Source organism: Amblyraja radiata, chromosome 34 (assembly GCF_010909765.2).
Source record: "Amblyraja radiata isolate CabotCenter1 chromosome 34, sAmbRad1.1.pri, whole genome shotgun sequence".
Lineage (NCBI taxonomy): Eukaryota > Metazoa > Chordata > Chondrichthyes > Rajiformes > Rajidae > Amblyraja > Amblyraja radiata.
In genome coordinates, this window is record NC_045989.1 from 7,877,365 (window position 1) to 7,899,503 (window position 22,139).

Sequence of the window (22,139 nt, forward strand, 5' to 3'; positions counted from 1 at the left end):
AACCATAACAAATAACACGAGAACAGGCCCTTTGGCCCAAAATACCCGGACCGAATGTGAAGCCAAGCTCAACTAATCTCCTCTGCCTGCACGGAAAGTATATCCCTCCATTCCCTACATATCCATGCACCTATTCTAAAAGCCCCTTAAATGCCTCTGTCATATCTGCTCCACCGTTACCCCTGGCAACACGTAGCTGACAACCACCACCCTCTGTGTAAAAATACTTGGCACCTCTGTGTAAAAGAAATTGCCCCATACATCTTTTTAAAACTTTGCTCTGGTCATCCTGAAGCTACACCCTCTAGTCTCTGACATCTCAACCTTGGGATAAATGTTCTAACTTCCAACCTATCTAGGCCACTCATAATTTTTATAAACCTGTCAGGTTCCTCCTCAGCCTTGGACGCTCCAGAGGAAACAATCCAAGTTTGACCAAACTATTTTGTTTAGAGATACAGCGCGGTAACAGGCCCTTCGGCCCACCGGGTCCGCGCCGACCAGCGATCCCCGCACATTAACATTATCCTACACCCGCTAGGGACAATTTTTACATTTACCAAGCCAATTAACCTACAAACCTGTACGTCTTTGGAGTGTGGGAGGAAACCGAAGATCACGGAGAAACCCCACGCAGGTCATGGGGAGAACGTACAAACTCCGTACAGACAGCACCCGTGGTCGGGAGCGAACCCGGGTCTCTGGCGCTGCATTCGCTGTACCGCTGCGCCGCCGTGACCGCCTGGCTTCTCCTTATGACTAATACCGTCTAATCCAAGCAACATTCTGTAAACCTCTTCTGCATCCTCTCGAAAGGCTTCACATCGGCCCTACACTGGAGCGACCAAGAGCAGCGAATTATGTTCACAGTTCAAGCCTGGTGTAGAGGGTCCTACCTGATGAGTATAATGATGGCGGGGGTCTGGGCCATGGCTCCAATGAGACTGCAAACACACATCACACATATGAAGGTCAGGAAGGCCTCTTGACATCCAGGACTCGGACACTTGCCGGGGCTCACGGTGGCGTTCTTAATGGAGCCGAAGTTCAAACAAGCACAGGCCGTGAGATTCTGAAAGCATAGAATCACAGTAGGTAATAAAGGAAAGTTCCACAGTCCCAAGGAATCACAGTAAGTCTCTCCGTCAGTCAGACACCCACTGTGGTGCACACCAATCTTGGAGTCTCCAGGACGTTTGGGCTGTTTACCCAAACAAGTAGAATTTAATGGAACGTAAGAAGTTCAGGAATGGGAACATTGAGCCCCTGTCCCACTGTATGAGTTCTCCCGAATTTTCCCCTGATTCGAACTCGGACAATGTCCGTAGCGTGTCCGTCGGAGTTCGTGGATGTCCCGTAGCGGCTCGTACGGAAAAAAACCCACCATTTTTTTTCATCGCGAGTATTTTTTTTACTCGTGGACATTTTTTGCAGGGATGCAAAAACGTCACGAGTTTACCGAATGTCCCGAGTACCTACCGTTAGCATTACGAGCCGCTACGAGAGAGGGAGACACAGAGATAAGGAAGGGTAAGGTGTGGAAAATGAAACATCAAAAGAGATCAAAAGAGTGGAGGGATGGAGAGAGAGGGAAAGCAAGGGTTACTTGAAGTTGGAGGTCAATATTCATACCGCTGGGTTGTAAACTGCCCAAGCGAAATATGAGCTGATGTTCGTCATTGTTATGTGAAAAAGATACAATAGTAAACTTGACATTCCACTCAGGAAGAAGATATTCTTTGTGAATTCCTCCTGCGTTTTCTTGGTGACCATCTAATATTGATGGCTTTTGCTATGTCCATCTTCACAAGTGGAAATATCTATCATATCTACTCGATCAATATATCATTTTATGGATCTGTATTATGCTCTCCTACATCCCATTTATTTCAAGAGGGGAAAAAAAAATATTTTCTGATAAAGAAAAAAGTTGCCATTGTGGTATCATCCTTGTAAATTGATTTGGCACTCGCTCCAGAATCTCTGAAGCTGTTTAATATTACAGTGACCACACATGTCCATGCATTCTAACTCACCCACTCAGAACAGAGAAGGATATTGAGACTTAACACCCATCCAGTGGGTCTACACAAAATTCCGTCGTATGCTGAGACCTGTGTGCACCGTCTCATATACCACCCACCTGCCCACCCCCTCAGGTCCCTCCTCATTCAATGTAGACTGGAGGGTGTCATCTGCCATGGTCTTTGTGAATGGTGGCAGGCTTGAAGGCCATTGTTCCGAGCCCTGCTCCTCTTACAGTCTTACGTTGCTGTGTTTATAGTGGAGAGAAATCTGAACCCATCCGTACAGATCCATGCGCTCCAATGATCAAGAAACAGATTCGATTTTAGTTTTAGTGTAAGAGATACAGTGTGGAAACAGGCCCTTCGGCCCGCCGGGTCCGTGCTGACCAGCGATCCCCGCATAGTACATTAGCCTACACACACTAGGGGCATTTTTTACATTTACCAAGCCAATTCACCTATGTATCTGTATGTCTTTGGAGTGTGGGAGGAAACCGAAGATCTCGGAGAAAACCCACGCGGTCAAGGGGAGAACGTCCAAACTCCTTACAGACAGCACCCGTAGTCGGGGTCGATCCCGGGTCTCCGGTACTGCAAGCGCTGTGAGGCAACAACTCTACCGCTGCGCCACCGTGCCACCTATTTAAACTCAGACAGTGGCCTGGTGAATAACTGGCCAAAACCCACAGACCATGCGGTTAAACAGCTGCCAAGACCAAGAAGGTCTTGTCCAACCCTGGGAAAAAGATTAACATCCTTGATGTAACATTGTGGTGGATCCAGGACCAGCAATGGGTTAATAATCCAAAGGGAAGAGTTTGAATCCTACGACGTTAGCTTCTTCTTCTTCTTCTTCTTCTTCTTCTTCTTCTTCTTGCGAATGAAACATAAATAAACCAAAATAAATAGTTAGATCTCAAGCCGGGGGTTGAGCTGCCAGGTTGTTGTCTCTGCGTCAATGTCTGCCAGGCCCTGAGCTCCATTTAGTGGGTGGTAGAGCGGGCACCCAGAGATGACATGGTTGGCTGTCTGTTGTTCTGATATATATTTTTTTATTAAAGGTAATCAATTACAATGCTTCAAACAACTTTATATCAAATTAATTCAATTTGCATTAAGTAAAACACTAGTAATACTTATCTACTATTTTTTTAGAAATAATGATAGAAAAAGAATAGAACAGTTATAAATCATTAAGAGAGTGATTAAATAATAATAATAAGAAAAGAGAAACGAAAAAAAAAAAAAAAATGAAAAACCACAATATGTATTGTTAATAACACTACTACAAGTGATAGTATCAATAAAGACATATATGTTAATTCCAATATAAAAATGAATTATTCTCACCAAATCCCGCAGGGTGCACGCCGAGCTGTGTTGCCAAGAACAGCTACTTCTCTAAATACTGTATATATGGAGACCATATCTGTTCAAAAGAATTATACTTGTCCAATAGGACAAATCTAATTCTTTCCAGATGTAACGTCTCCATCATCTCTGTTGCCCACATTTTGGTTGTGGGGGATAATGTTCCCTTCCAAAATTTCAATATGATTTTTTTCCCAATTATCAAACAGTAATCAAAGAATTTCTTTGATTTACTGTAAGTGATAGATGTAAATCCGGAATTCCAAATATTATTAGCTTTGGGTTAGGGTCCAATTTAACTTTGATGACTTCAGAAATAACTTTAAAATTTCTGTCCAGTAATAATTCAATTTAGGACATGTAACGAAACTATGTATTAAATTTGCCTCTGCTTTCTTGCACTTATCACAAATAGCGGAGAGATTCGGAAAAATACTATTTAATTTAGTTTTCGAATAATGTAACCTATATAATACTTTAAATTGTATCAATATATGTCTGGCGTTTAATGAACACCGGTGTATTCGTTGTAGACTTTCTTCCCAGTTTTCTTTTGTTATAGCCAATCCCATTTCATTTTCCCATGCTTGACGATATATTTCCGTTATTGGATTCTCCCTATCCAAAATGATGTTATATATATAGGCTATTAATTTTTCTGTATTTGGATATAAATTAAACAGTTCGTCTAACAATCCTGCTTCTTTATTTTTATAATCTTGTGTATTGGATTTAATATAATCTCTAATTTGTAAATACCTAAACAAATGTTGTGGAGACAATCCATAAATATCTTGTAACTCCTGGAATAAAAGAAATTTTCCTTTTCTATAAAGGTGTTCTATCCTTGTAATTCCTAAATCCTCCCATTGTTTAAACCCCCCATCTAATATAGCAGGTTTAAACGATGGGTTATTCATAATTGGTAATCTAAATGAGAGATTATCCAAATGTAGAGTCTTAACTATTTGTTTCCAAATACGTCTATTATTATATATTATTAGGTTGTCTTTATAATTTTTTTTTTGTACTTCCGTTGGTGCAAAAATTATCGAACCTACATTGAAAGGTAGACAGTCTTCCTTTTCTATATTTAACCATGTCGGTTCATGATCCATATTTACCCACCAGAAATTCATATTCTTAATCTGAACAGCCCAAAATAATATAAAAAGTTTGGAAGTGCTAATCCTCCATTTATCTTAGCTTTGCATAGATGTTTTTTATTTATTCTGTGATTTTTATAATCCCAAATAAAACTATTAACAATATTATCAATTTAAAAAAAAAAAGTTTTCGGAAGAAAAAAAGGAATAGCCTGAAACAAATATAACAACTGTGGTAGAAATACCATCTTTATGGCACTTATTCTACCAATCATGGATATAGGAAGTGTTTTCCAATATAAAATATTTTTTCTAAGTTTATCTAATAGTTGAGGATAGTTGGATTTTATTAATGAGTTATGAGTTTTAGTTACGTTAATCCCTAAATATTTAAGTTTGTCTGTAACTGGCTGTCTGTTGTTCTGCTCCGCATTCACAGGCTGGGCTCTGGCGGAGCCCCCCATCTCCACACGCTGGCATTGAAACGCCCAACTCGACGTCAGCTGAGCAATTTATATTCAGATAATTGAATAAATGTGGAAATGCAGGCTGGGATCACACTGCGACCTGAAACCAATGTTCAGGCCCCGTCTGGTTCACCAACGCCCCTTCAGGAAGGAGTGTGTTGCTTGGCCCCAGCCCGGCCTACTTGTAATTCCATGCATATAGCACAAGTGGCTGACCCTGACCTGACTCCTGAACTGGCTCAGTGAACAGGGCAGAGAATTACAGATGGACAGATAATACTGGCCTTGCCAACGACACCCACATCCTGCCACTGAATAAATACAAGGCAGCTGCGGAACAGAACGACATTCAGAATTAAATGGCAGGGAGAAGGAACAAGAAGGGTTATTTAGCGACAGCATGCATTAAGGCACCTTTAACTGAAGGCCCTTCAGTGGAGCAATGTCAACCAGAATGCAGTAAAAGACCGGGGCAGATGACCCAAGGCTTGGTTGAAGGGATTGGTGGGACGGGGTGGTTGGACACACACACTGGCACAGCTGGTAGAGCCGCCACCTCACAGCGCCAGAGGCCCGCGTTCAATCCTGACCTTGGGTGCTGTCCATGTGGAGTTTGCACTAAATGTTATTCACGTTAGGCAAAAATGCTGGAGAAACTCAGCGGGTGAGGCAGCATCTATGGAGCGAAGGAAATAGGCAACGTCTCGTCCCGAAACGTTGCCTATTTCCTTTGCTCCATAGATTCTGCCTCACCCGCTGAGTTTCTCGGGCATTTTTGTCTACCTTCGATTTTCCAGCATCCGCAGTTCCTTCTTAAACATCTTGTTCACGTTATTCCCTTCATGTATCTGTACAATGTGGACGGCTCGATTGTAACCATGTATTATTGTCTTTCCGCTGACTGGTTAGCATGCGACGAAAGCTTTTCGCTGTACCTCGGTACACGTGACAATAAACAAAACCAAACTAAATGTTCTCACTGTGATCACGTGGGTTTCCTCCCACATCCAAAAGGCGTGCGGGTTGTAGGTCAATTGGCCTCTGTAAATTGCCCCTGGGGTGGGTGTAGGGAGTGGATGAGGAAGTGGGATAGCATAGTGTGAACAGGTGATCGATGGTCGGCAAGGACTCAAGGGCCTGTTTACATGCTGTATCTCTAAACTAAACTAAAGATCGGTTTTAAATAGGATTTTAGTGAGAAGGAAAGATGTTTAAGTCACATTTCAAGTCAAGTCAAGCCACATTTATTTATATAGCACATTTAAAAAACAACTCTCGTTGGCCAAAGTGCTTTACATTTGTTATAAGAATAGTATAAACAAACAAACTGCATACATATATACATATAGCCCTCACTCAGTGGATGTCAGGAAAGGCTTGGGAGTATAGATAGGTTTTTAGTCTTGACTTAAAGGAGTCGATGGAGGGGGCAGTTCTGATGGGAAGGGGGATGCTGCTGTTCCACAGTCTAGGAGCTACAACCGCAAAGACACGGTCGCCCCTAAGCTTATGATATTCAGCAGCCCCAAGTCGGCCGATCTGAGGGACCTGGAGGTGGAGTGGTGGGTGAGAAGACTTTTAATGTAGGAGGGGGCAAGCCCATTGAGGGCTTTGTAGACATAATTACTCCATGCCATAATGTAGATTTAAGGAGAAAGTTTCAGAACCAAATGTGTTGGCAGTTACAGAGGCAGCTGATGGTGGCAGAGTGATTAAATGTGGGGGTTTGCTGGTTGCCAGGATCAGAAAAAGTGAAAAAATGTGTGAGGTGTGGGACTAGTAGAAAGAGTTCAACAGATTCCAGCGCTGCAGGGTGAAAGATGAAGAGCCAGTGTGGGGGGAGTGTGTTGCCAAGACAGGTTTCAAGCTGTGGGGGAGGATTCACAGGTTCCTTGGCACAAAACATATCATTATTTTCTTCCATGAAAGATCAAAGGCAAAACAGTGGGGAAGGGGGAGATTGTTACTGAATGCTGACGGGAGAAGTGCTTTGCCCTCAAGGGGTAGACACAAGGAACTGCAGATGCTGGAATCTTGCCAAGGACACACAGAGCAGGAGTAACACAACGGGTATGGCAGCATCTGTGGAGAGAATGGACCGGTGATGGATCCCTTCTTCATGACAAAGTCTGGCAATCGTTAGTTCCACCTATATCCTTCTTTCTGGCTTTACATTTGTCCCTCTTTCAAGCCCCTTCTCTCATTATCAACACCCCTCTTATCTCCTTCAGTCCTCTTCTGAGTCCTTTTTCATTTCTTGCCTTGTCCATCCATTTGACGAACAAACTCCACTCATGCCTGTATCCGACCATCACTTGTGGAAACAAGGAACTGCAGGTGCTGGTTTATACCAAAGATAGACACAAAGTGCTGGAGTAAGGCACGGAGTAATGGGTCGGGCAGTGTCTCTGGAGAAAAACGATGGGTGACAATTGTGTCTGGACCCTTCTTCAGACTGGAAGTAGGGGGGATTGTGGCACAGTGGGCGGAGGGTTTGATGTCCGAGGGGGTGAGTTTAGATTAGGGTGTTCACCCGCCCCACCCCCCCCCCCCCCCACCACACTCCTACTTTCAATCTGAAGAAGGGTCCTGACACAAAACGCCACCCATCCTTTTTCTTTAGAGATGCTACTTGAGTTACTCCAGCACTTTGTGCCTTTCTCCAACTATCACTTGTGTAGGAAGGAACTGCAGATGCTGGTTTAAACCGAAGATAGACACAAAATGCTGGAGTAACTCAGCGGAACACCTTTCGTTTCCTTATCTACATATCTCCCACTCCCCTGACATCAGTCTGAAGAAGTGTCTCGACCCGAAACGTCACCCATTCCTTCTCTCCAGAGAGGCTGCCTGTCCCGCTGAGTCACTCCAGCATTTTGTGTCGATTTCCAATGATCACTTGCCTAGCTTTGTACCACCTCTGTTCCAGCTTTCACACCCCCCCCCCCCCCCCCCCTACAACAATCTGTCTGAAGAGGGGTTCTGACCCAAAATACATCTATCAATGTCCTACAGAGATGCTGCCCGACCCGCTGAGTTACTCCAGCACTTTGTGTTCGACTCTTGCTCTCAAGGGGCGTGGATTCTCTGTGTGTGCCACTGGATTTCTCAAGTAGAAACACACACAGCAAGTCATCCATCACTGGCTCAGGTAAGATGGAACCGGATGAGTTTTACACCTGGGATATTGCCAAGGATTGCAATTGATTAATAGGGTTTTTATTTTCTGGCACGTTAGTATTTGAACCATGAGATTTCAGATTCAGCCAAACTGGGTCTCACTCTCATAATTATCTCAAGTATGTAGCAACCCAAACACAGTATAGTACTATTCCCTGAACTAACATGGAGGCTCGATGGCTTCTTTATCCTTCAGATGAGTCATGGGATGAGATGGTGTGATAGTATTTGGGGGAGGGATGGGGGGTTGAGGTAATTTGGCGATAAGGATGAAAGGGGAGAGCATGACTGGACAGACCTAAGGAATTCTGTTCCCTTCAGGGAAAAAAAAACCACTCTCCATGTTGGGGATCATATAATAGGCTGGAAGATGAGGGCTTGAAATGGGGCAGCACGATGGAGCAGCGTTAGAGTTGCTGCCTTTCAGCTCCAGAGACCCAGATCGATCCTGACTATGGCTGCTGTCTGCATGGAGTTTGTACATTCTCCCTGTGGTTTTTTTGTTTCCAGGGTGCTCCGGTTTCCTCCCACACTCCAAAGGCATACACGTTTGTAGGTCAATTGGCTTTGGTAAAAATTGTAAATTGTCCCAAGTGTATAGAATAGTGCTAATGAATGGGGTGATCGCTGGTCGGCGTGGACTCGGTGAGCCAAAGTCCTGTTTCCATGAAGTCATCTCTAATGTCTAAAAGTCTAACGTTTATCAGGCTGCAATTCGTTTATCCAAACTTCAGCCCCTTTAAGATGCTTCTTAGGTAGCTCCCTCTCCAAGTCAATTATTAGGTTTAGGTTTAATTTAGGCTTAGGTACAGTGCAAAGCTTTGTTTTGCATGCTCTCCAATCTGATCAATACAACCAAGTCAAACTCAAATACAATAGGTAGAGTAAAGTGGAAGATACAGAGTGCAGAATATACTCAGCATTGTAACACACCAGTTCCACAGACAAAGTCCAATGTCTACAGTGTTGTAGAGGTGAATGGGACAGTACCCTAGTTTGTGGAAGGGCACTGGCCCGTGGTGGTAAATTCTGTTTGATGATACCTCTATGAAAAGTTTTTGGAGAATTTACTGAGTTTTATTGCTGGTCTTACATGTTTGTCTTGTGAAATTGGTCTTTTGACTCATTTAGAAAGCAGGTGGAAGAAGGTCCAGTTTCTACCCTACATTTGGTAGGTTTCTCGTACATGACCCATCTACAACAATGGACTAAACGTGGAATGCGGTGTTAACCTCAGCTTGTCAGCTAGGAACGGTATGATGGGCCAACGGCCTCCCTCACGGGATACTTTGTAACTTATCAGCGCCCTTTATGTGACACCTATTTGCATACCTTGTTAATGAAAAACAAAGAACTTGTCAGATGTGACAATAAAGTATTCATTTCAATTCAGTGCCATGGACATCTATGATTCTGTGCAGTATAATAAACACAATAAGAAAGAAAAAGTCTACCACTTTTGGCCAGATTTTTCTTGCAGGTTGCTCTGCTCATGGTCATACTGTGTGGATCTGACTGAGATGGGAGATCCTCTCTTACGGATCAATAGCCCCCTTTGTCGTCAATGTGTCAATCTTGGTGTGACAGAGCCTCCAGCAGCACATGGCAAAGCTCAAAAAATGGCTACAAAGATTCAGCAGCTGGAAAAGCCTCCTCCCAAAGCATTATCAGCTGTCAATGCCAGGGATCATAAATGTTTCTGAACTTAACTGGTTAACACACAAAAGGACACAAAGTGCTGGATTAACCCAGCAGGTCAGGCAGCATCTCTGGAGAAGACCTATTCACGTTTTTCAGAGATGTTGTCTGACCTGCTGAGTTACTACTTATTCATCTTCTCCAGAGATGCTGCTTGACCTGCTGAGTTTAGTTTAATTTAGCTTAGAGATACAACAGGCCCATCGGCCCAAGAAGTCTGCACCGACCAGCGATCCCCGCACATTAACACTATCCGACTCTAGGACCAATTTACATTTATACCAAGCCAATTTACCTACAATGCTGTAAGTCTTTGGAGCGTGGGAGGAAGCCGAAGATCTCAGAGAAAACCCACGCAGGTCACAGGGAGAACGTACAAACTCCATACAGACAGCACCCGTAGTCGGGATCGAACCTGGGTCTCTAATGCTGTAAGGCAGTAGCTCTTCAGCTATGCCAGCCTGCTGACCTTACTCCGACACTTTGTGTCCTTTAATGAATCTTTACGTGGCACTGCACATTCATGTGGTTTGCCCAACGAGAGACCCACTCTATGATCGACGCAACAAAGGGGAACAATTCCGTTGAACTTTCCCCACACTATCCTTTATAACTCACCCATTATGAATCTGTCACTGGCTGAGACACTGAAATAATAGCCTTTAATAGTGAGTAGTCATTAATTATATAAGCTACCATCGTTCTTCATAATACCTTCTACCCTAAATAATTACAGAGTAGCTTTTCAATTAAATATATATTTTTAAAAACTGTGTAAAATCATTGTCAGCTCTGCAAGTCATTGTATATGGAGGCACAATGGTTATCTTACTGCACGAGTAATTGAGAGGCTGGGAAGATAATGATCCAGGGACTTTTAAACCCCTGTCCCACGGTACGAGTTCATTCCAAGAGCTCTCCCGAGTTTGCCCTGATTCGAACACGGAGATTTACGGTAATGGCCACTCGTCGGTACTCGGGGCTCTCGTGGACATTTTTCATCATGTTGAAAAATCTTTGCGAGTCTTCCCGTGCTTACCTGCCGTTAGCGAGTCTTCCCGAGTACCTGCCGTTAGCGCTAAGAGACGTCCCCGAGCTCCGACGTACCCACTACGTTCATTCTCCGTGCTTACCACGAGTTTTATTTTTTTAAAACTCGGGAGAGCTCTTGGAATGAACTCGTACCGTGGGACAGGGCTATTAGGTTGAAATCTAAAATGCAGGACCTATTCAGCCGAGATTTAGGCAACATTATTATGTCACAGAACCCAGGCTGAAGATCAATCATTATCCAATGATGAACAACAACCAGGCCTGAGAAACAAAATGGGCTTTGACTGTTTCAATGGCATTCAGTAACCTGAAGTTAAAAGAGATTCATTCTCTCCATCTCTCCTCATGTTAGAAACCCACATCCCTAGAACAGTGTAGAATATCTCCCACATCACCAGATGAAGTGTAGAAACATGGAACTGCAGATGCTGGTTTATGCCAAAGATAGACACAAAGTGCTGGAGTAACTCGGTGGGACAGGCAACATTTCGCCGGTGAAATAGAATGGCAGGAATATGAAGAAGGGATGAGTACTTTGTGTTTTTGCGTGCGACTTTGTGGCGACTCATTTGTGTACTTTGTCTGCAAAAACGAAGAGCTTCACTGCACCTAGATACACGTGACCAACAAAAAGGACCCATCAAACACACGGGCAGCACAATAGCGCAGCGGTAGAATTGCTGCCTTACCGCGCCAGAGACCCGGTCTCGATCCTGACTACGGGTGCTGTCTGTACGGAGTTTGTACCTTCTCCCCGTGACCTTCATGGATTTCTCCGAAATTTTGTTTAGTTTAGTTTAGAGACACATTACCACTATCCTACACATACTAGGGAGAATGTTTTACACATACGCCAAGCCAATTTACCTACATATCTGTACATCTTTCGAGATCTTTGGTTTACTCCCACAGTTCAAAGACGTACAGGTTTGTAGGATAATTGTCTTGGTATAAATGTAAACAGAATATGTAAACATAGAACACTGTAAACAATATAATAAGCGAGAGAGAAAACAAAAGTTCAGTGTGTGTACACATACTCACAAATACACGTATATATAGATCATATCACATATATATATATATAGATCATATATATATATATATATATTTTTAAGGTAGACAAAAATGCTGGAGAAACTTAGCGGGTGAGGCAGCATCTATGGAGCGAAGGAATAGGTGAGGTTTCAGGTTGAGACCCAAAGGACCCTTTGGGTCTCGACCCGAAACATCACCTATTCCTTCGCTCCATAGATGCTACTTCACCCCTGAGTTTCTCCAGCATTTTGTCTACCTTCTATTTTTCCAGCATCTGCAGTTCTTTCTTAAACATCTTATATATATTTTTACCTAGACACAAAAAACAAACAAACAAACATCAATAGTGCTATGTGTAGGAAAGAACTGCAGATGCTGGATTAAATCGAAGATGGACACAAAATGCTGGAGTAACTCAGCGGGACAGGCAGCCTCACTGGAGAGAAGGAATGGGGTGACGTTTCAGGTCGAGACCCTTCTTCAAATAATGGTGCTATTATCACTAAACAATTAATGGTGCAATATAAATGCAGTGTGACTGTTGTTCTGGTAATGGGACATTCTGGTGGGAATGAACACATCTCCTGTTGAGCAACAGGTGGGTTGATGGTGTATAACCTCTCAGTGTAATTCCAGGATGATCATTCTTGTACACCACAGGCTAATATTAGCCTGAAACAATTCATTGACCTTGGTTAATGGGCGAGACTGATGCATGCATCACATTATCAACAATGCCTATCTACCGACTGAGGCAGGCAGCAGGGAAAGAAAATGAAATATTTTAAGTCACAATAGAAACAAAGATAATTTTTTTGCCAAGGTTTTACCCAGCCTCATTTTATTATAAAACAGCTCATTAATTTTCTGATTACGTGCAAATGTAATCTTACGGCAGCAAATGTATGCCAGGGCTGTGAAACAGTGTGGCAGCCAGGATAGTCCCAGATGCCTAAGTGTTATGATTAAAATTTCATCTGTGCATAAAAATAGAAATAAAGTACGATTTTGTTTCGTAAGTTCCCATTAAGTCGGCAGAATCAATCCCACTGTCTGATGTTCTTCTATTTTGAACAGACTGGAGATTCAGTTTGGGCATTGATGAAGAATTTATGCATGGATTCAAATAATTATACTTCATGCAGCCTTTCCCCACTCTGCCCCGCAGTTATTCTTCTTGCAACAAAAATGTTTAGAGAGAGCTATACAAACGTTGACTTGGTTGAGACACAAAGTGCTGGAGTAACTCAGTGGGGCAGACAGATAGCATCTCTGGAGAACATGGAGACTCATCTGAAAAGGTTCCCGACCCGAAACATCACCTATTCATGTTCTCCAGGGATGCTGCCTGACCCGCTGAATTACTCCAGCACTCTGTGTCTTCTTTTGTAAATCAACATCTGCAGTTCCTTGTTTCTACATGCGACTGGTTTACATTGTGTACAGGTAAAGGCTCTGTCCCACTTGGGCGACCTAATTGGCGAGATTAGAAGAGTTTGAAAAAATGACATGTTGAAGACCTCCTTCGACTATGTAGAAGACTAGCTACGACTAACTTCTGGAAAATTGGACACCGAATAGTGGAGAGTGAAGACGACCTCCTTCGAACTCCTTCGACCTCCCTTCGACTATGATGAAGACTATCTATGACTACCTTTGACTACCCTCGATGCCGACCTACTATGACCTACTACGACTAAACCTACGAGTAAAAAAAGTATCTATTTTTTCCATGGCGACCTTTTTTTACTCACGTGCAATTTTTAACATATTGAAAAAAACGCAGCGACCTAGTTAAGGCCACGAGTACACGGGGCCCACTCTCGAGCACGAAGGAGAGTTATGAAGACCCCCTACAACCTCGTGTCGACCATGCTGCGAGTATGAGTCGAGAGCAAACTCATCAGAACTCGCGGATTAGGTCGCACAAGTGGGACAGGCTCTTAAGTTGTTGCTTCAGGGACAACGGAACAGGTTTAAAATTTGCGGCAAAAGGTAAAACGGTAGATGCGAGAAAAAACATTTAATGGTGCGATCTGAAACTGATTGCCGGGGATGGGGATGTGTGGGGGGGTGTGGTCGAGATAGATTTAATCAGCCTTTATAGAAGGAAATTGGACAGGCACTTGAGAGAGAACGAATTGCAGGATTGTGCGGAGAGACAATGAATGTAACAAACAGGCTGCTCTAGCAGGAGCTATCACAGGTGTGATGGGCTGAACGGTCTCTCTGTGTGTTGTTTCTGTTCTCTGCTCCAATTCTCCAAATCTTATCACATATCCCATTGGGAAAAAAAAACTGCTGGAGGAACTCAGTGGGTCAGGTAACATCTGTGGAGGGAACATCTGAAGCTTTAGATAGGTACATGGACATACAAGGAATGGAGGTTTGTGGATCATGTGCAGGCAGATGGGATAAGTTCACAAGATGCCTTTTGGGCCGATAGGTCTGTTCCTATGCTGTACTTTCCTATTTTCTATGTACTAAGAGTCCTGACCCAAAGTGTCCACAGATGCTGCCTGACCCATAGAGTCCCTCCAGCAGTTTGTAATTTGTTCATGATTCCAGCACCTGCAGCCTCTTGTCTCCATATTTCACATTCCCTTCTCCCTGGGTAGCCATCCAATTTCTGCCAAAATGTATCAAATAGTAAACTCATGCCAGATTAGAAAAACATTCCATCTTCATTAGTGCAAATCTAAAATAAAACTGCACATGTTGAGAATACTCAGCAGGTCAGGCCACATCTGCAGGAAGAGAAACAGAATTAATGTTTCGGTGTAGATCCTTCATCTGAATTGGGAAGGAGACAAATGAAGCTTGTGAAGTGACAGGTGGTGGAGACAGGAAAAAGGGCTGTCCCACTTGGGCAACCAAATCCGCGAGTTCTGGCGAGTTTGTCCTCGACTCATACTCGCATCATGGTCGACACGAGGTCGTAGGAGGTCTTCGTAATTCTCCTTCATGTTCGAGAGTGGTCCCCGTGTACTCAAGGCCTCAGTAAGGCCGCGGCGTTTTTTTCAATATGTTAAAAAATGCCTGCGAGTAAAAAAAGGTCGCCATGGAAAAAATCGCTACTGTTTTTACTCGTAGGTTTAGTCGTAATAGGTCGTAGTAGGTCGGCATGTTAGTTGTAGGTAATCGAGGGTAGTCGAAGGTAGTCGTCGATAATCTTCATCATAGTCGAAGGGAGGTCGAAGAAGATCGAAGGAGATCGTCTTCACTCTCCAATATTCGGTGTCCAATATTCCCGAAGTTAGTCGTAGCTAGTCTTCAACATAGTCGAACGAGGTCTTCTACATGTCATTTTTTCAAACTCTTCTAAACTCGCCAATTAAGTCACCTAAGTGGGACCGCGCCTTAACCATGACTTTCGACACCCTTGCCAATCGAAAACCTATCAAACTCTGCTTTAAACATACCCACTGACTTGGCCTCCACAGCAGGTTGTGGCAAAGAATTCCACAGATTCACCACCCTCTGACTAAAGAAATTCCTCCTCATCACCTTTCTAAAGATACTTCCTTTTAATCTGAGGCTGTGCCCTCTGGTCCTAGACTTTCCCACTACTAGATACATCCTTTACACATCCACTCTATCGATGCCAAGGGTTCCCAACATGGGGTAAATTTACCAGATGGGTACATTTGTTGATTCGGGATTTGTACATATTTTTTCTCATTGACTGACTGTGTTTGGTTCTAGTATACCGGTATCTGTTCATCATTAGTTGTTCATAAATAAGTGAAATAACATTGTTACGTGCTATTAAAGTTGCCAGGGGTGAACAGGACGAAATAGGTTGGGAATCCCTGATCTACGCCTTTCATTATTCGGTAGGTTTCAATGAGATATCCCCTAAACTCCAGCGAGTACAAGCCCAGAGCCGTTGAACACTCCTCATGCTGGAGTGTTTGATCCCAATCATCCCTGGGATCATTCTTGTAAACCTTCTCTCGACCTTCTCTAACGCCAACACATCCTTCCTCAGAAATGGGGCTCAAAACTGCTCGCAATATTCCAAATGTGGCCTCACCAGCGAAATGTTGCCAATGAAACTGGAGTGGCCACTGTATTGGAGAACTGTAAACAAGGTCATCTGGTCGAGAGAATGGGAGCAGTTGGAGAGTAAGAACATGGATAAAAGAATGAAGGAGTTGTGAAATGCAGGAGAACAACCCATCTGGTCAGGCTGGGCATGTCCTCCATTCCCAGACACGTCCAGGAGGAACAAAGAAAAAGTAAAGAAAAATAAAAAAAACAATGAAGCTCAAACCCTTGAACCACCGATCACTCTCTCACTTGGACCTATCAGCAGATCACTGGAGGTACACAATATTGTGAGAGTCATGGACAGGGCAAGTAGTAGACGAGCTCATCAGGAAGGCTGGCTCTGCTCTGGGGCAGAGTTGAATTAATGCAGGCACGGAAATTGCTATCAACACAGGGGGGACACAATATCGTGGCGGCCGCGCGCGCGCATTCGCACACACATACACGCATGCGCGCGCATGCGCACACATGCAAGGCTTCGGCCGTGGGCCCTGTGGACGGTAACATCGGAAGCTGACTTGGTTGGTGACCGACTCTGAACTCCAGCAACAGCAGCTTCGTCCGCCCCGAATCCTGGGGCTTCAATCGGCCCGTTCGCGGGGCCTTTCATCACCCGGCGGGGGCTCCAACTTCGGGAGCCTCGTCGCAGCAATTTGACCGCGGGGCGATTGAAGATCCCGCGGTTGATTTTAAGCCGCGCTGCGCCGGGCGATGAAAGGCCCTGCGAACGGGCCAATTCAAGCTCCGCTCTATGATCTTTGTTCCACCAGGACGTCTCCCTCCTCCAATCACCGCGCTCTATCCTCGGTCCCACCCCCCTACTTCCGTCTCTGACCGACACCTCCCTCCTCCAATCATCGCACTAAATCTCATGTGTCCCCCCCCACTGCCTGCTGACCGACGTCTCTCTCGGCCAATCGGCGCCCTCGACCATCAGTCCCACCCCCACTGTCTCGCGGAAAGCTGAGATTTTTAATAGATTTTTTTTCACCGAGTTTCAAAATCCGGATTACAAAAATGGGGGGGAACTGTGGAGCATCCTGGACAATACAGCTCGCCCCCTCCATGACACATTGGTCAACCCGAGGAGCACCTTCGGCAACAGACTGGTTCCACCAAGATGCAGCACAGAACGCCACAGGAGATCCTTTTTCCTTGTGGCTATCAAACTGTAGAACTCCTCCCCCTGTCGTGGGGTAGGCTGACCTCCCCCACCCCCCCCCCCCCTCTCCCCAATCTTTGTGCATCTCCAATCCTTTCCACTCGTCACTTTAATTTCATGTTTCATGTATTTTGTGTTTTGTGACTGTTGGCAGATCAATTTCCCTCCTGGGATAAATAAAGTTCTATCATATCGTACCGTATCGTATCGTTATCGTAAGTCTACCTTTCCCATGGTGGAGGTGTCTAAGATAAGAAGGTGTAGGTTTAAGTTGAGAAGAAGTTGAGAGAGGATCTGAGTTGGTGAACCACAGGTACCTCGCTCGATGTCTGTGTGCGTTCACTTACCAAGTTGGAGCAGCCGGCAAAACACGAGGACAAGTAGGTGATTCCGTCCGATCCACAAACTGGGTTGTAAGCTGTTGTCTTGCAATTGCAGTCACTGTTGCAAGGAGCGTAAGGGTCCAAATCTGCATCTGACATGGAGCTGCAATTATAAATGCAATGGTTATCCTCTGTATGGTTTGACTGGTACAGCCTCCAAAGTGATTCAGGGAGATGTTCGTACACACCCCGTCGTCCATTGCTTCCCCTCTCCCTCGCCTACCGAAGCAACCGAGATTTAATGAACACTCACGCTCGGTCTGCGGCCTTGAAGCTGGGGACCTGCCAACTAGGAGATGATGACAGATGCAAGCGGGGAGGAGGGAGTCTGGTGGGGGAGGTGAGGGGATCGGGGTCTGTCCTGCCACGCCACGCACTGGGGGCCTGCAGTGGGAGCTGTCCCCAGGGCACAAAGGTGGAGGGGCAAGGAGAAGGACGGCGGCTCGCAGGTCGACCCGCACGTCCAAGGAACGTCCAAGGTTGACCCGCAGCAGCCTGGGGCTCGCCTGGAACGGCCACCGCTCATAACACCCAGAGCGTGGGCTGGACTTTGAAAATGGAGCCAAAACATGGCGCCTCTTGCACGCGGGATCAGTAGACTATTTCTGTACAATTTGCTAATCAGTGATGTTCATAAGTTATAGGAGCAGAATTTGGCCATTGGGCCCGTCTATTCCGCCATTCACTCATGGCTGTTCAATCTTTCCCTCTCAACCCCATTCTCCTGCCTTCTCCCCATATCCCCTGACACCCGTATTAATCAAGATTTTGTCAATCTCCGTCTTAAAAATATCCATCAACTTGGCCTCCACAGCCATCTGTGGCAATGAATTCCACAGATTCACCACCCTCTGACTGAAGCAATTCCTCCTCATCTCCTTTCTAAAGGTACGTCCGTTAATTCTGGGGCTATGACCTCTGGGCCTAGATTCTCCCACCAGTGGAAACATCCTCTCCACATCCACTCTATCTAGGCCTTTCACTATTTGGTAAGTTTCACTGAGTTTCCCCCTCATCCTTCTAAACTCCAGTGAGTATTGGCCCAGTGATGTGCTTTGGAACTGCAATACACGACTGGACAGCTTGTAAGAAAATAATTTCACTGTTTGTTTGCACTGCACACACGTGGAAATGAATGCACTATTGCACTGAACAATAACAGTCTATTATTGCTATAGTGCTTTATCTGTTTATTTATTGTGTATATATATGGTCTATAGACACACTGAACTTTTATCTCCCGTTCTGTATTATGTTTACATGTTCTGTTGTGCTGCAGCAAGCAAGAATTTCATTGTCCTATCTGGGACACATGACAATAAAACTCTCTTGACTCTTGATTGGGCATTGGAAGCTATTTGTTCCAGTGAAACACTATTTTGCACACCCGACCACTCATGTGCCAAACAGTGAATAGAGTTTACCAAACATTCATACATCGAACGTTTGTAAATCGAGCAATACCCCCAAACATGCATTTCTTGCAAAACTATTTTAGCTTTCCCAAAGCTTGGGAAAAGGAATGAAAATTGTTGCCTCCAAAACTCCTTGGGGCCAGAACTCAAGTGGTACTCACGTGTTTCCATAAGGTACGGTGACTCCTGCTATGGGTCCCGTGTCACATCCAAGGAAGAGGAAGGATATGTAGCATCCGGTGGATATCATGTTGACTAGCATGGCCAATCGGATAGCTCCCAGGGCCGTCAGGCTTAGCTTCTTCACCAGCAACCCTCCCAGGAAGATTCCCAGACAGGCACAGGGTATGGCCGTCATTCCTGTGGCATTGGGAGAAGAACAATGACCATATGTTCATAAGCTCATAAGTTCTGGGAGCAGAATTAGGCCATTTTTGGTGTACTGACTTTGCATCTGCTGGATACAGGACAGGGAGCGGGCTTAGTGGTAGGGAAGGGAGTAATAGACAATAGCCAATAGACAATAGGTGCAGTAGGCCATTCAGCCCTTCGAGCCAGCACCGCCATTCAATGAGATCATGGCCATTTGGCCCATCTGAGTGGTCTTGATGGGCTGAATGGGCTAGTTCTGCTCCTCTAACCTATGAATCTTAAGGACATAGAAACAGACCCTTTAGCCCATTGAGTTCACGTCGACCATCGATCAGCTCTTCACATTAGTTCTATTGTTATCCCATCTGTGTTACCTCACTTTCGCATTCACTATTGGCAATTTACAGAGGCCAATTAACTAAACTAAACTAAACTAAACCAAACTAAACTAAACCAAACTAAACTAACCTACAGTACAAACCTGTGGGAGGAAACCGACGCACCCAGAGGAAACCAACGTTTTCACAGTGAGAACGTGCAAACTCCACACAGACAGCAGCCAAGGTCAGGATCTAACCCGGGTCTCTAGTGCCGTGAGGCAGAGGCACTACCAACTGCGCCACCATACCGCCATTCTGCGCGGTTGGTTGTGAACCGGTCGCGTTTCCAAATGAATTATAAAGCAGTGGGATTAACTGTGGTAAGAATAGGTCTTTATTTTCCATTCAAGCAGCTCTCCCACACAACGGATAGATCAGGTTAACCCTCTGGCTCATCACGACCAGCACGTGTGGCGCAGCGGTAGAGTTGCTGCCTTACAGCGCCGGGGACCCGGGTTCGATCCTAACTACGGGTGCTGCCTGTACGGAGTTTGTACGTTCTCCCGGTGACCTGCGCGGGATTTCTACGAGATCTCCGGTTTCCTCCCACACTCCAAAGACGTACAGGCTTGATCAAATTTAAAATTGTCATTCGTGTGTGTAGGACGGTGTTAGTGTGGGGGGTTTGCTGGTTGACTCGGTGGGCCGAGGGACCTGTTTCCACGCTGTATCTCTAAACTAAACCACATGAGCGTTAACCCTGGCACCACCGGCGAGCAGACTCACCCAGTAGCTGGTTGGCGGAGGAAGAAGAGAGGTTGAACTGCTGCTCAAGGTATTTGCCCAGGAAGGCTGCAAATCCAGCGACCACCGCGATCTCCATACAGGCGGCAAGAACAATGCAGGTGAAGACCGGGTTGGACAGCAAATGCTTGGTCACCTTGGGAATCACTGAAACACAAGCCAGACCACAGCAGTGAGAAAACCAATGCAGTAGCACCGCAGATGCTGCAAAAACGAAATAAAACCAGGGGATACTTGAAACACTCAGCAGGTCAGGCAGCATCTGTGGAGAGATAAACAGCTGATGTTTCAGGTCAAAATACTCACCCTGTTTCAATTGTCCCGGACGCTGCCTGAACCTGAAACGTTAGTTCTATTAACTAACTACTTCCATTTGTTCTGGTCCCAGTGGACATGACAATTAAACACGTTTGACTGAAGTAGTGAAGTAAATGTGTAGGAAGGAACTGCAGATGCTGGTTTAAATCAAAGATAGGTACAAAAAGCTGGAGTAACTCAGCGGGACAGGCAGCATCTCTGGAGAGAAGGAATGGGTGACGTTTCGGGTCAAGACCCTTCTTCAGGCCCGTCACGACCCGAAACGTCACCCGTTCCTTCTCTCCAGAGATGCTGCCTGTCCCGATGATTTACTCCAGCCTTTTGTGTCTACCTTAGTGAAGCAAATTTGATGGCTAACCTCCACATAGAAAGATCTCATGAACAGTTGTGACACAAAATTAGTCTTTGTTGGGTTGAGATTTATTGGGCAAATCCTACGGAAACTAAACAGGGTTTGTTGTCTTTCCACTCCGCTCCCCCCAAAGTTGACATTGTGACCAAAGCTCCGGGGCGGGCATTGAACCCTCTACCTGTCGACTCAGTCATAAGGGCGCTGCTTACTGAACGACGGCAGAAGGGATGCGAGGGGAAAATTCCTGTTCGACTGTGGAAAAGTCACAGCAGCAGGTTGGAAACCCACTGGAACTCGGGAACCGCGAACAAGCCTGGAGTGGGAACATTGCCAGAGGCTCGTCTCTTGCTCGCCCCTGAAGACCGGGGGCACGAAGGTTGGCTGCGCGAGGGGAAGCACAAAGGTGTAGCGTAGAGTAGGGGTAGGGGTTTACTAATGGGGAGGGGTGGTGCAGAGGGCAGGGGTGTACTGATGTGGCATCTGCTGGATACAGGACAGGGAGGGGGTTTAGTGGTGGGGCAGGGAGTAATAGACAATAGCCAATAGACAATAGATACAGGAGTTGGCCATTCGGCCCTTCGAGCCAGCACCGCCATTCAATGTGATCATAGCTGATCATCCCCAATCAGTACCCCGTTCCTGCCTTCTCCCCATATCCCCTGACTCCGCTATCTTTAAGAGCCCTATCTAGCTCTCTCTTGAAAGTATCCAGAGAACCGGCCCCCACCTGAGAGAATTCCAGACTGTGTGAAAAAGGGTGGCTTTCTGGTGTGTAGAGATGGTGAGATGGTGTGGACTGCATCGGGTGGGGGACATGGGGGTGGGTTACTGGTGGGTAGGGTTGGTGTAGAGGGTGTGGGTTTACTGACCTCGCATCTGCTGGAAGCAGGACATGGGGTGCTCGGGCTGCTGTGGCTCCATCACGCCGTTGCCGGGCATGGGCCGCTCGAAGGACTCGGGGACGTTCTGCGAGAGGGTGGCCGTCTCGGTGTCGGGCATCTTGTCGCTCTTCACCGCCAG

The 22,139-nt window shown here is 45.5% G+C and overlaps 1 protein-coding gene across 1 annotated transcript in view; it reads right to left on the reverse strand.

The window, feature by feature from the left end:
• Positions 1–22,139, reverse strand: part of slco3a1 (solute carrier organic anion transporter family member 3A1) — a 192,725-nt gene that overhangs the window by 5,186 nt on the left and 165,400 nt on the right. Inside the window, exons 4-8 of the mRNA XM_033050118.1 lie at positions 21,989–22,139; positions 20,432–20,596; positions 19,115–19,313; positions 17,503–17,641; positions 897–1,072 (exon numbers count right to left, since the gene is read on the reverse strand). The exon at positions 21,989–22,139 is cut by the window's right edge and continues 119 nt beyond it. Coding sequence (XP_032906009.1) covers positions 897–1,072; positions 17,503–17,641; positions 19,115–19,313; positions 20,432–20,596; positions 21,989–22,139 — 830 coding nt within the window. The remainder of the gene's footprint in view (positions 1–896; positions 1,073–17,502; positions 17,642–19,114; positions 19,314–20,431; positions 20,597–21,988) is intronic.